At 36.2% G+C, this 14885-nt stretch overlaps 2 protein-coding genes across 2 annotated transcripts in view; one reads left to right on the top strand and one right to left on the bottom strand.

Annotated features, from left to right (window-relative positions):
* Positions 1-14885, bottom strand: part of TBCD (tubulin folding cofactor D) — a 131720-nt gene that overhangs the window by 94775 nt on the left and 22060 nt on the right. The window contains exons 9-13 of the mRNA XM_050908199.1: positions 14428-14560; positions 13126-13268; positions 12246-12306; positions 11658-11732; positions 8460-8554 (exon numbers count right to left, since the gene is read on the bottom strand). Of these exons, the coding sequence (XP_050764156.1) occupies positions 8460-8554; positions 11658-11732; positions 12246-12306; positions 13126-13268; positions 14428-14560 (507 nt within the window). The remainder of the gene's footprint in view (positions 1-8459; positions 8555-11657; positions 11733-12245; positions 12307-13125; positions 13269-14427; positions 14561-14885) is intronic.
* ZNF750 (zinc finger protein 750) lies at positions 826-3398 on the top strand. Its single transcript, XM_050908200.1, has 2 exons — positions 826-2252; positions 2678-3398. Exons 1-2 carry the CDS (start codon positions 826-828, stop codon positions 3396-3398), a joined length of 2148 nt encoding a protein of 715 aa, XP_050764157.1.

Here is a 14885-nt window from a genome sequence, read left to right as displayed (position 1 = left end):
ATTAGGAAGAGGAAGAAAATTGGTGTGGTTTTATCCTTCGAGAGATTGGCCACTTTTGAGGTATCCATTGAGATTAGGCTGTTAGGAAATGCCATGCCAGTTAAAAGAGGGGGTTGGTCAGTCTCTGAAAGAGCCAAGTCAGCTACCCAAGTGCAACCAATCCACTCCACCCTCATTTCACCAAAGCAGGAAATTCCCTCCTCCCTCTCCCCAACCCGCCCGACAGGCTTGCCCCATATCCAGCTGCTGCCAGGACCTGCCTCTTCTCATCCTACCCACCTCCACTTCTCTCTCAACAGCTCCACCTAGATTTCTACTTTCATCTTCTGAAGGAATGTTCCTTCAGTTTTCAAAGAAAACTTCAAGCCGGTAGCAGTGGCAGGTGACTGGCACTGCTGAAAATTAGGCCACTTCTGTGACTATGTTTAGGTGCAGAAGGATGTCAAAGTTTAATGCATGTCTATCTCAAGTCTGGCATCTAGCATTTTTGTTTTGTTTAGGAAAAACCCACAACACGCCATATGTAATATGAGGGGGAATACAGTTAAAAGAATGTATTACTTTGTATTTAGTTCCAATGTTCCACTACAGCTAATTTTAAACTTTGTATTACAGTTCCTGCACTACCAGTTGCAGAAGTGTTGTTTTCCGGCACCCCCTCTTCCCTGAGACACCACGGGAGCTGGCTTCCTCTCTTCACCTGGGAAGAAGGATTCTAGAAACCTGAAAAACTGGAAACATCAAGAGGCTAAAACTGAGGAAAGCTAACCACAAGAAAGTTTTTATAAAGAACCATTACATTTAATTGTTTAAAGCAGAAAAAAAATGAGTCTCCTCAAAGAACGTAAACCAAAGAAGCCTCATTACATCCCAAGACCACCAGGAAAGCCATTTAAGTACAAGTGCTTTCAGTGCCCCTTTACTTGCAATGAGAAATCCCATCTTTTTAACCATATGAAGTATGGCCTCTGCAAAAACTCGATTACTTTAGTATCAGAGCAGGATCGCGTTATCAAGTGTCCAAAGACCAGTTCCTTGGAGCCCAAACAGATCAATCAGCTTGAATCTACAGTCAAACCAACTTCTTCGAAATCTGTCACAAATGGACTGTCAAATCTCGATTCAAAGCCTCAATATCCTTTTGCAAAAGAAGATGCCAAGGAAAACGTTGAATTACAAAACCAAGCAACAAACACAGCAATTCAAGGACAAAAACCTGCGATTCAGAAGGAATTAACCCCTGCCAGTACTACAACAGAAAGCGGTATCAGCATGCAGCCCCTTTTGGACAGCATTGTAAGGCCCTCGGCTTTCGTTCCTGTAGGAGAACATAGAGATAGTAAAGGCCCGGAAACTAGTGAAGTATCTGAAATCATATCGCTCTCTAACAAAAGTTCACCTTTTCACACTAAGTCTGCATTTCATGCACCAAGTCACCCATGGAAAGCAGGTTCTCCTTTCCTCCCAGAGTTTCCACATAAAGTTGCTCCCACAAAAGGCTTTGGTTCCATTTCACCTTACATGCAACCAATGATTCCCGAGTACTCACCCCATTTTTATGAGCATAGGCTGGCTATCTACACACCTTACTTGCTTCCAGGTAATTCAGAATGTGAAAGCTCTGCTCTGTCTGTCTATGGCACACAAGATCAAAGACACTTTCTTCCCCACCCTGGGCCACTTCCAAAACCCATAAATCCATCAGCTTATGAACACTATCGACTGTTCCAACAATATCATTCCACTCCTCCGATACCATATGGATTTTGTAGGCCAACAGATCCTCCATTTTACAGATTTTCACACGTAGCTGGTATTAACAGAGATCAAAATTCTCATCTAATGGAAGAAACTACCTTGCTGTATCCAGCTTCTTTAAGCCCATCCCAACAATACCCTTTAAGTTCACATAAAAAACAAGCAGACTATGAAAAAGAAATGACATTATTGCATGCCAAAAGTCATTCCAAAGATGACCAAAATGAAAGAGAGAATGCTAAAATGAGCCCTCTCGCAGGAAGTGCAGCAACAGGCTCCCCTGGCAGACCTAGCCCAACCAACTTCACTCAGACAAGCCATGCATGCGAAGGCTTATTTGACCTCTCTAACAAGTCATCTTCCACATCGCTTGGCAAGTATGATCAACCAGAAGAAAACTTCACAGCTTTCAGACCTGTGAGAAAAAGCACTGATCAACCAAGTCTACTTCAAAGTGTGCAGACACAGCAAGATAGAGGAGATTCACCTACCAGGTAAAATAATAAAATCACTTTGCAAATTCTTGTCAGATTTACTAGGGACACACAAAGATAGGTGGACACATTTCATGCAATGTCCCTAAAATATATTTAAATTTACAGCATTGAGATAATTTTTTATATATTAACTGTGCAAAACACACTACAACTCACAGTTGCTACAGTGAGTAGACCACTCATTCTCCTTAAGCGTATCACTATTTCCAATACCATTACTATGCATGTGTCTGTCTATTTCAGGAAATTACCTGTATTACAGTGATGTGTATGGTGAAAGGGACTTGGGGGAGTTAAAAGGAGAAACAACAAAATTGTCAGACTTGTAGCCCATTTTTTTTCTATTCTTCCTGCCCACTTCCTCAGCCCCAATTTAAAAGAGCAACTGATAGTGAATTCTCTTTTCTCCTCATTTCTTTCAGCATTAACGTCACTGATGAAGATTCACATACACTGAATGAATGCCATAACAACGAAGGCTCACCGTCCAACACAGAAGAAGACACAGGGATAGTTCCCCTTAATCTTTCAAAAAAGGCTGACACAAACACAGGACCTATTCATGAGCATGCATACAAAACCACATCCAAAACAGAAAGTCAGAACTTTCTGGAATTGCAGGACATGCCTCTGAACCTCTCGGTAAAAGATTCCTGTAACACAGTAAGCCTGAAAACATCATTCCACAGTCCATCTCATGATAACGGTGCTGCTACTTCTCCAGACACTGAAAACGAAACCTCTGGAGCAGATGCATGTAACCCCAAGAACCCTATTAACAGTGCCTGCGACAAATCTTCTTTCACAGCTCACTGTAATGAAGCTCAAGACTTAAGAATAATTGACAGCTGTGATGAACAGAAACAAACGGCAGCTGTAGCTCTCTGTCAGCTAGCTGCGTACAGCCCGAGCAAAGTCAGAATGGACAACGAAGGGCAGAGTCCTCAGGACAGTAATGCTTCATGTACAGAAGCTACTTTTAATTCTTCTGATACTCAGGATACTCAGTGCAATCAAAAAGTAAAAGGACAAAAAAGGACAAATCAAAAAGAATCGGCAAAATCACAGCAAGGCACTAAACGAGTAAGGCCAAATGACTGTAGCAGAGTCTTCACTTTAAGGAAGAGAACAAGAGTATCTTAATACTTCACATTCCAATGAGGTTCTGGTCATAGAAGCTAGTTACCAGCAACATCATAAAATTTCTACAAACCGTCTCTTATTGGGTTTGGTCCATGACAAGATACATTCAATCTCTCCCATGTAAATAATGTTCATAATTTTATATTAATATTTTTAAGTAACTAAACTTTCCCTTGTATAAGCTCAGATTTTGATGAGTGAATTTTTGCATTCATTACTAAAGCCAAAGTACATTAGATGAATCTTTAAGGTTTTTTGCAATTGTATTAATGTAAAGTAACTTTTACAACTTCTTTTCTTAAAAGATGTTAAGCTCTAGAAACAATATTGTTCAATAACATACTGTCATAGTCTTTTTCAGGCTTAATCTCATTTAATAGGGTTTTATTGTCTTTTTTTCTTTGAAAACCTTTTTATTTCACTGTGCAGTAGATTAAATAAGCTTAAGATTAAACCTGGCTATTTAGAATTTACTGTAAAAACTGTTTTGTGTATGAATGCACTTTGCCATTATGCCATAATACAGAACAACAGACCAAATTTTGTTACTCAGTGGGAGATGCCAGTTTAAACAAACTGATCCAAACCTTGTATAAGCAAGTTTTTCTTATGTCGACTAAGAACAAGATTCAAGTAAAACCAAAGAAAGCCTGCACCAATTTAACAAATGCAGTTTATGTTCACCTGTAACTGAACCACTATGAAAACTATACTGAAAATTTGAAGATCTAAACAATTTAGGTGCCTAATCCTCTGAGGTTAGACAGACACTGGGCAACCTTCAAACTCCAAGCCTAAAAGGTTATTTATATAATTTATTTCACCTGAGGCAAACTCTCCTGGTGAAAGTCTTATTTCAGTATACATGTATCACTAATTATCAGTTTCAGTGTGCTTCAACATACATCCTAACACTATTTTCTGCTTCTATAACTGTGTATATAAACTTGCAATTTTTCAAATAAATCTATGACCTGTACTTAAAATATATGGAAAGTCATTAATGAACACAAATACATTCACTACACTATTTGTAACACATATTTTGAAGAAAAATTAGCAAAGAAATTGCTAGCTAAATTTTCAATTTACAAGTAGAATTTGGCATGGAGTACCAATCAACTCTAAAAAAGGAGCTTCCTTCAGTGAAGGAAGTCCATTACGCAGATTAATTCATCTATACTTTAGCTCCATATGACAAACCTCAGAACTCCCTCTGCCTTAAAGCTGCTGTCCAGCTTATCAAAACCTCTACAAAAGCTTAACTAAAATAAGGCTGTTCCACTGCATACGCACCCCATGTAGATTTGCACAGTATGCACTATCAGTCTAAGTAAAACAAACCCAGACTAAGTATTATTCACTTAAAACTATGGGCATACATTTCTCATTGATTCATTATTCAGATAAGAGACATCCTCACCTGCCTAAACATTACTAGTAGGTGTAAACCTATGCAAGGAAGCAGAGCTGCATTCAATGCAATGTAGAGTTCCCAGAATTTTTTTTCTAATTTTTGGGGCTATGGTGTTCTAACAGCTCAGCCAGAGCATTGTAAGAAGTTTACCATTAAACAGTAAATTACAGGGGTTAAGTTTCTGAGCTAAGAAACAAAAAAGAGTAACAACATTGATCTTGAATTTAATCTTTCATAGAGAAAAGCTTTTCCTAGATTATCAAAAGACAAGAACATCAATCTGAGTTTGAACAAAGGGAATATGGTAACAGAAAATGTCCACTTAACTCAAATTACAACAGCAAGGCAGTAAGAAAGTATGATGTATCAAGTTGTACATCAGTACGTGATGAAACAAGGAGAAAGAGCTTCTTTCTAGGCCAAGTTTAAAGCTTCAAGCTTAGGGACGTATGCTACCAAATCCGTAATTTCCAAACATGAAATTACAGAGTCTAGTGTTGCCACTGGTGTTTTCTAAACTACATTAAGCTATTTGCCTCACTAATCTCTGGAAGCAGAAAGTTTCATAGTTTCCCTTATCCATAATTTTAAAAAATCTCATGTATCTCTTTTGTTGTTAATTTGAATTTCTTTAAGTCAATAAGGAAAAACTTTTTAGTGGTTTTCCATACAATTCAAGGATTTATTCTTCACCATCTCTATACAAATATTGTTCATAAAAACAAGCTCCAGTGGTGAAGTCTACCTCATCTCCATTCCTCAAATTAAATAAAAACTGGGCTGAAGGGAACCATGAAGGTTAACTACTCAAACAGCTCTCCATACCTTGATTAACTTGATTTCTGTCCTTCCTAACAGAAATCTAACTCAATGTCCATAAACAAATTATTGTAGGGCTCCAGTTCCTTTAGAATAAAAAAAAAAAATCAGTCCTAATGCTTATCTAACTCTTCTCTTGCTGCAAATTATACCCATTACCTGTAGTCTTGTTCTGGTCACTGAAAATAGTTGTCAAAAGTAAAGGTTTTCTTTTAAGAGGAAGAGAATAAGCTTTCAGCTTTGTCTTCTCTCAGTCAAATAACCTTAGTTCTTTCAGTCTTTCCCTGTCAGTCTTATTTTCTGTTCTTCTCATGATTCCTGCTGCTTTAGGCTAGCTTTCTTTAAGCAATCTTTTAAGTGTGATGTCCTAAGTACCCTATGTGTCATAATTTTAGTATCAAGTGAGATGGAAGGATTACCACACTCTGTTTATGACTTTTTTTCACCATCTTGTTCTACTGAGATAAATAAAACTGTTGATTAATGTGGGAGACCCACATGAACTCTTACGTCCTTTCCTGTATTAACTGCTGCCTAGAAGTGACTCCTTATGTCTTGAATTGTGTAGTTACTTATTCCTAACTAGCAATACTGCTTTGCACTTGTCCTAATTTCTTAAATCATTTTGTTAAGGACAATTTGAATATAAGTCTGTCTTTCAAAGCACAACACAGTTCCTCTTAACATCACTGTGTTAGCTTTTCTTCCAACTTCCAGAATTCATTCCTTTGTCTTTCTCCAAATTATTATAATCGACTTTGAATTTCTACATTAATAGTGGACTGGATAACTTACATAAAGCAAAACTGAATAAGGCAGACTTGCAAATTAAACTAGAATATACTGTATTTAGTATAATTATTTTTTCAAATTAATTTAAACGGAAAACAAGGTCCATTAAAGCAAAAGGAAAAAAAATGGAGAAGGGACGATGTCAAGTGTGCCATGGCTATTCTGCAGCCTAGATCTGCTCAGCGATAATAAAGGTTTGACTCCGATGAAGATATAACATGATTTGTCATTACCAGTTATATTCTTCACTAGCTGCATCCCATTTTATGTCCAAGTCTTTCCAAATTCTATCCCTACAAATTCAGACTATCCTCTTTTACTCATCCTTCACAGTATCATACCTTTCTGCCTTCTGTATAACTCATTCTTGAGTATCAGATAACCAAAGGAGTTGCAGTTTAGTCAAGATAGTCCCCGATTAGGTTTCTTACCCATCTTCTTACATAATGACCATTGGAATTCTTAGCACTGTTTTATTAAGAAACTTCCAATTCCTATAAAACCATTTTTCCTTAGACCTTTATGCCTGTCCCTTTCCCAGAAAGACCTTGCTGCCGTGATTGTGTTCTCTCCTTCCCTTCCTCCCCTGTCTTAGCTTTATATTCTTCCACCCCAGTAGTAGAAGGCTACATCTTATGCAATCTGACAAATTAAAAATTTGCATATAAACCTATGTATATTAAAATCACCTTCACAGGCAGCAACATATTTTCACTGCACCTCTGCAGAAAAATAAGGGTGTGAAGGATACGACTATCATCCCCATTCTACATACACAAAAACTCAACCTAAAAAGTGAAGAGAGATGGTTTCACAGCACAGGTCAAATCAGTGGCAGAGCCAGGATTCACTCATGTCTGCAGTCCTATACAATATCAAACTTGCATGAAACTTCCAGTTTAGATAAAAAAATTCTATTACATGAGGCTATCCTGATTCCTTGATAGAGGTGTACAGTTTCGGTTTTGTCAGAACTAAAATAGAGGCTTACCTTTGGATGACTTCCCATTCTTAAAGTTGGGGTTTTTTTAACTGTTTCATCTTTATCATACAAGGGCAAAAGTAATTAGAAAAGGGAAACCAACTGAAGGCTAGCTGCACAAAAATTCTCACATGCAAAACACACACTATATTGCACATGAACTCTTTTCATGGAAACAGAATAATAAACAGTATTAAATACCATATTTTACAGTTTCTTCTAGAACAAGTCAACAGATCTTCAGAATAGAAAAGATCTGGCAACCTAACTTACTAGTATGAAACACCGGTTTTGAAACATTTTTGAAAATTAGCATTCGACTTCTCTGTTCAACACAGGAGTAACAGATGAGATCAAAAGAACCATCTAGCCCAAGATACTGCTGTAAAAGTGCCCAACAGTGGATGTGTACTACTACATTATGCTTTTGTCATTTCAACTCTATAAAAAATTGACCAAAATCACAAAACAGAGAACTACTACTTTCACATTAGTATCTCAGTATTTCAGTGTATGTTGATACATACAGAACACAAAGAAACAATTCCTCTGCCCTGTTATTTTTCTTTCCATCCTGATATTTCAAAAACCTGTTTAAGTTTTTAATAAATTATGCGAAATTGGCCTCTGAAATTTAATCAGAAACAAACAGCATAAGCTACTAGCTTTAAAGTGCAAGTTAGTCATCAATTATTTAATATATTCCATTTAAATAATGACACTGACACAATATAGAGACATACAGAATTATTTTTATACAACTGTACAAAGAAACATGGGAGGGAGGAAGAAAGAAGAAAACCCCAAGAAACTAATTTCATTTTGGAAAGAAAAATTTATTAAGTATAAAAAAGGCACACCCAAGACAATGCTTTTGACAGAAGTACCTTAAATATCCCCATAGGCGTATTTTTTACTCTAGAATTCAATACTACAGTCATTATTCAGCACAGTCACATCAGCAAATTCCAGTCTATTGCCACACATTCAATCTCTAATACTATAAACTGTTAATTCATGAACTTACTAACATTCAGCAACTACAACTCACCATCTGAAATTCGGGAAGGGAGTAACAATCCTCTTCTGCCTAATTCAGCCAGAGCCAGGCATCCACCATGCCATGCATTGTCTGTTTCCTGGAAACTAATTTTAGAACAAAGACAAGTTTTGTTAAGACTAGCCTTCCCTTTTCAGCTTTCATTTTTCATGGTCAATTCCTAACATTTTAAAAGACACATAATCCAAACCAGCATGTGTTTATTGTGTTATTAATCCTGTTAGACTTCTAAAATATAAGAATGACAAGTTGAACGTGTTTTCTTTCCCATTTTGTGCAACATAAATACTGCTATAAACATGATCAAATAAGCAAAAAACCCATTTATCAATATAAATGTAACCTCAATACAGAAGAGTACAATACCTGAAACTCATGCAGAAAAGGAAAACAACTTTCTAGTACACTGGCAAAAGATGCAGATTTACAGAACTAACTAATGAATAAACTAATGAATTTAGTGCCAAACAGAGTCCTTAACTAGCAAAAGAGGTTCAAGTGATAGTTTCCAATAAACACATTATACGAGCTTATGCAGTGAGCAAACAGTGGTGTTTATCCACCTTTAAAAAACATAAAAGAGCAACTTGTAGTGAACACAAACATAAAAAATGGTACACAATTTTTGGTGGACTGGCAGATAAAAGAGTGAAAAGGGGAAAGGTTGCATGCTGCATGACTAAACATGCAAAAAGTTCATTTTGTATTAAACTAGGAATAGGAATCTAAGAATAAAACATTGAACAGACAGAATAGGTCATATCAGAGCTTCATCTCTCCCAGTATCCTGTCTCTGACATGGACCAATAGCAGATGCTTGGCCAAAGACGAAGCATAAAGGATCATTCCCTTATTAGCCTCCTCCTAGCTTTGGCAATCAGCAGTACGGAGACTTCCCAAGCCAGAGGTTGCAGCCAGAATGTCATATTTAATAACCTCTGATGAGACTCTCTTCCATTAATTTGTATAATCCCTTTTTGAACTCCCTTTACACTTTTGGCTTCCATAACATCCTGTGGCAACAACTTCCACAGTTTAATTATAATTGCGTGAAAATGTACTTCCTGATGCTTCCCAGTTCTCGCATTATGAGAAAGAGTGAATAGTAAACAATTACTCACTTTCCCTCTTTTTTTCATATTTATGATTTCATATATCTCCATTACACCCCTCTACTTTTTCTTTCCACTTGGAAGAATCTCCATCAGTTAAATCACTTCTCAGTGATTCAGTTTTGTTATCTCTTTCTTTCCTAATAATATCTAATGTTCCATTTGCCTTCTCTTTTCTGACAGCTGCTGAGCACTCCACTGACATTTTGACAGAACTATCAGTGACTTCAAGATCTCTTTCCCAAGTAGTAATAACTGCTTTACAGCTAGCTGCATTTTTCCCTAAGTGCATTAGTTTGCATTCATTAGACATATGAAATATGTCATTTACTGTCTAGTTACTTAACTTAGGCTTACATAACATTTTCTTTTCTGTCACCTTTAGGTTTCACTACAATAGCTAACTTTAAATCATCAATTGATTTCCTCACCCCATTGTTCATCTTTTTTCCAGGATCCTTTATGAGTATGTTGAACAGCACAGGGCTCACACAGACCCCTGCGGGACTGCGCTGATAATCTCACTACATTGTGAAAAACGATCACTTACTTCTTCCCTGTCTCGTGTCTTTTAATCTATCTATATAAAAGAAATCCTTTCTTCTTATCCCAAGAGGTATAACTTAAAGTGCCTCTGATGAGCAACTGACTTATTTTTATTTTGGTCACTAGATATTTAGTGAAAAGAATACAGAAGAGATTCCCTTTGTCCTTGTCTACATTTGTTCCCAGGTGTTTCTGAAGAAAGCAGGTCACTCTACTACTAGTTGGATTACTCATCCCTATGACTTGAAAAACAAGGAAAGAAAACACAATGAGTACAGGTCTTTGAAGCTCCAGGGATAATTGAGATCAGCAGCACCTCTTAAATTAATCACAGTAACGCAGTGGAAGTATCAGCTAAGTAGATACTTTCCTTGCAAGTTTTTAAGACTTTATACCTTCTTTTTTTAATGTGTAATCCTTTGAGCTGGTATTTTAATTTGTACTCACAACCAATATGAGAAGATTTTTTAAAACTGAGTACATCTGAGTGACAAACTGAACATTACCAATATTTTTTCCCAATAAAGAAATTATTTTTGTTATTAGGTTAGTCTAAAACACTAGTTTAGATCTTAAAGCTCAAGTACTCAATGTAGACCTGATGAGCAACTTGATATTAAAAAAAGCACGATACTTGTTTAATAATTTAGTCCTTTACATGCTCTACATGGATGCAGAAACAAGACATCCAACAATAAAGCGCATCAAAAGAACATCCTAGCAGCTGTATGTGATCAAACCAAAGTTTCAGCTAGCCCAAAAGCCTCTCTCTGACATGGCCAACAGTACATGCCTTAGCTATAGTATAAGAGCAAGCATATTGCAACATTCTCCAAAACACTCCCAAACTCTGGCAGATCATGGACAAGTTTGCAGAAAAGAAAAACGTTTTTTGTTCAGGCATATACTCTTAGCATCCACAACATCCTGCGGCAAGAAGTTTTTACAGTTTAACTATGTTCTGTGTGAATAACCACCACCTTTTTTTTATTCCAAACCTGCCACCTGCTACTTTAGTTTGCTTCTAATAATATAAAATCTAGAGGGCAATCATTTCCATGCCATTCATGATTTCATAAACCTCTATTATACCTCATTTATTCCTCACTCTTCCTAGATGTTTTAGCCTCCCCTCACATAGAGATTGCTTCTTGTCTCTAGTGATCCCCAGAATCCTTTTGAATATCATTTCCAGTTCTACTATGTTTCTGAAGATGCACACAACACTCAAGACATGAGCACACCAGGAATTTTTAAAGCAGCAAGTTAATGAGCATTTTTTGGTTTTATTTCTCCAAAGTTCAACTTCAGTCCTTCCACGTTACTTTAGAATGGGGTCAAGATGAAGGATTAGGAATAATTTCTTTATTGAACACCCTTAGCACATCCATGCCTTAGAAGATTTTGAAATCTGGGAGAAGAAGGGCAACAAAATTTACAGATTTTTAGACCTGTCTTCCTAACTGTTGTCCTCCTGTTTCATAAGCAGACATGTTTCAGATGCATGTAAAGCGTGAAATAAGATTTTTACCTAAAACAGTCCAATAGAGACCCAATCACATCATCTGCTAATTCTTTTGGAAGTCTTCCAGTTATTCTACCAATTCTACAGAAGTTAAAAGAAAAAAAAAAAGAGCATACAGTGATTCATTAGTACTGCATTTGATGAATAAGTCCTATAAGAAATTTAGTTACTGGAAACTTACAATAAGATGACTGACTTCAAGATGACAATGCACCACCCTAACACCATTACCCTAAAACAACAATCTCAAACTTTAAGCAAAAGCTACACAGCAGCGAACTTAACACAGAAATAAGTTTTTTTAAGTGGAAGAGAAAAAAACATTTTGAATAAATGCTACTTTACACCCTTCAAATCAAGTCTTATCCAGAACGTTTATTTCCAAACCTATCTGAAATTTTCCTGAAGACCAGGCCGATTTCTTATCAGAAAAAGATAGAACCATGGCTTTATACCATGAGCTGTGCTAAAACCATTTGAAGTAACTGTTAATATTGACAATACATGCAAATTATCAATCATGGATTACATCAGACTGTATTTCTATGTTGTTTACTTTAGCTTATTAGTTTAGATTAACCATAAGAAACCTACCCTTTTGCTGCAGACCACCTGACAATAGTGTCTTTGTCTTTCAGTCCAACCAACAATTGCTCTGCAAATAATTTTATTTAAACAAAACAGATTATTCTCATGTAACAACAGAAAGATTTCTTAAAATGTTCAAAATTCATTTTCCCCTTAACATAACTACCTCTTAGTTTAAATAAAAATATTTGTATCTAGATTTCTTCTGTTTGTCACACAAGTACAACTTGAAATCAAAGAAACAAGAAAGATGTCAAAATCGTTTTCTAAAAGAGAAAATTTGGTTTGAAATTTTAAGCACTATGGAAGATTCAAAATGGAGGTCATGGTGCTTTTTTCAGTGGTTCATTAGATTATTCAGTTATAAAAGTCTTCTGAGGCAATTTTTGCCTATTTATTTATAGCACATCCACCAGCAAGCTAGCAGAGGACCTGCTGGATGACTGCATACTAATAAAAAAAATGCTGTTCCTTTGATACTATCACAGCTTAAAAATTTCAACCATAATTCTTTAGCTTTCACGTAACACAATTTTTTGTTTTGTTTTTCATTATGAATTTCAATTATCCTTCCATCTGTGAAAAGTTCAAGATACCTCTTTCATATTACTGGATAAAATTGGTAAAATATATTTCAGTAAGTCCATCCCCCAGCCCCACAACAAATGCTACAGTATTGAGTTTCTGCTTGAGATGCTGAAATCCAAATCATTTGACAAAAATATAGTATATTTTAATCAGTTGCATGGACTGAAATTTTATAGTCTTTCCAATTGTTCACATTAGCACAGATACCCACGTGACTTTCTTAGCCCTAAGCAGGTTCTTTTCCAATATATGTTTAATTTGCAGGCATTACAATAATTTCTGTCCAGTTTTAACACACCTACAACATTTTCAATCTCTCCTGGAATGTCATATTCCTCTTCATCGTCAGCTTCATTAGCAGCAACCATTATCATTTGATTCTGCACAACTGAACCCTGAGCTTGCAGATTGGCAGCCAGAGATCGACAGCCACGCTGGTATCTGCACAAGAAACAGACACAGTTAATTTATTTTTCTGATTTAAGTTCCAACTGAAATACTGTCATAAAGCCTGCTTGTCAAGTTACTACACCTCCCAGTGTACAGTTCTCCAGTTATTTAGTGGTTGCTTTAAAGGAAAGGGAAAAGTATCCCATTCTCCCTCCTCACCTTGAAAAGAAAACTGTGTCAGTGAGAAGAGCTAGACTATTTAAATGGTTCCTTTTCATTATCTCTCCCTTTCCTGTTTCAGTATAACCTACTTTCCACTGCTGACAATAAAGAGAGGCAAAATTCCCATGCCCTAAAAACCTCTCCAAAACCAAAAAAAAAAAAAAATTAATAAAATCAACTTATTAAAAACTGTTTTTTAAATGTTAAAGCTAGCTTAGTACTTTCTGCCCAAGTTGTACTCACATATTTAGCCCATGGTGTAGATACGTTCTTACAAAAGATATACTTTACATGCTAAACTGACTTTTGCCATTGGGCAAGGTACACTCTCCACCCAAAAAGAATTTTCTATGCCTAAGGACGTTCTCAAAAGTTGGTAAAAGAAATACAATAAAAATAAGTCACCAAGGGAGCCTGCAATTTTAAAATATCAGTGCGAGAAATCTAAAAAAGAGTTTGCCCTCTGGCAATAAGTAAAACCAGACACCAAAACCTGACTAATATGCAAAACGAAAGTGGGATTGCAAACCACTTTTCCCCTGTGAACTTTCTATCGAATCAGGGTAGAACTATGTAATGGAAAAAGTTATGTTCACTCTTACAAAACTGTACTAAATCAACTTCAGTAACAAAGGTCACTGTCTTCCCATCTTTACCAAGTTATGCATTATATAGGAACAGGCTTCTGCTTGTGTAATGTGCAACATGAAAAGTCAAAAGATTTGGCTTGTCACAGCATTAGTTTACTGTACCAAAATTGAAAAAAATTACAGGAAACTAAATACAGCGGAAGAAATCTACTTTTTCAAAAGAGTGCAAAAGAACGTGTTCATTCCCAAATAACAGGGGGATTTCTTTCTCTTTTAGGGGAGGGGAGGTTAGGAGGGCAGAAGGCAAGTAGTCAAATGTATGGATTTAGGTATTCTTAATTTTTTTGAGTGCTTTTGGATTTTTTTTTTTTTTTAAACTGTTTCAGCTTTAAACTAACCTCCATTTTGCTACCTTCGGTTTCACAAATGTCAGCCCAAGTCGTTGAACAAGTTTCATCCCTAGCTTGCGAAGAACCATCTGATTACTTTCTGACAGCTTGCAGTTATCAAGACACTCGAGTACAGTAGCAGCTGTAAAAGAAAATAAACATGCTAGAAAAACTGTTTTTAAAAAAATCTCAGTACGAAAATTTTGTAAAGTTTTGAAAGTTCTTTAGAAGATTTAGATTTTTAAAGGTATTACTGAAATGTAAATGCCTTATTACCTACTTTGTAGCAGCTTTGACACTGGTCAAATGGTGGTAATATCCTTCACCCACCCCACCAGAAGGATTGCTTTAAGGATTACTTTTGACTATGAAAATTATAATGAATCTAGATTCTGAGAGTATTTATGCCTCTAATTTTCACTGGAAGTAACACATTCAAGTATCTTTCGGGGTCTAAGAATTTTCAG

Source organism: Gymnogyps californianus, chromosome 19 (genome assembly GCF_018139145.2).
Source record: "Gymnogyps californianus isolate 813 chromosome 19, ASM1813914v2, whole genome shotgun sequence".
Taxonomy (NCBI): Eukaryota; Metazoa; Chordata; class Aves; order Accipitriformes; family Cathartidae; genus Gymnogyps; species Gymnogyps californianus.
Note: the sequence above shows the minus strand (reverse complement) of the source record. Positions and strands in the feature narration are given on the sequence as shown.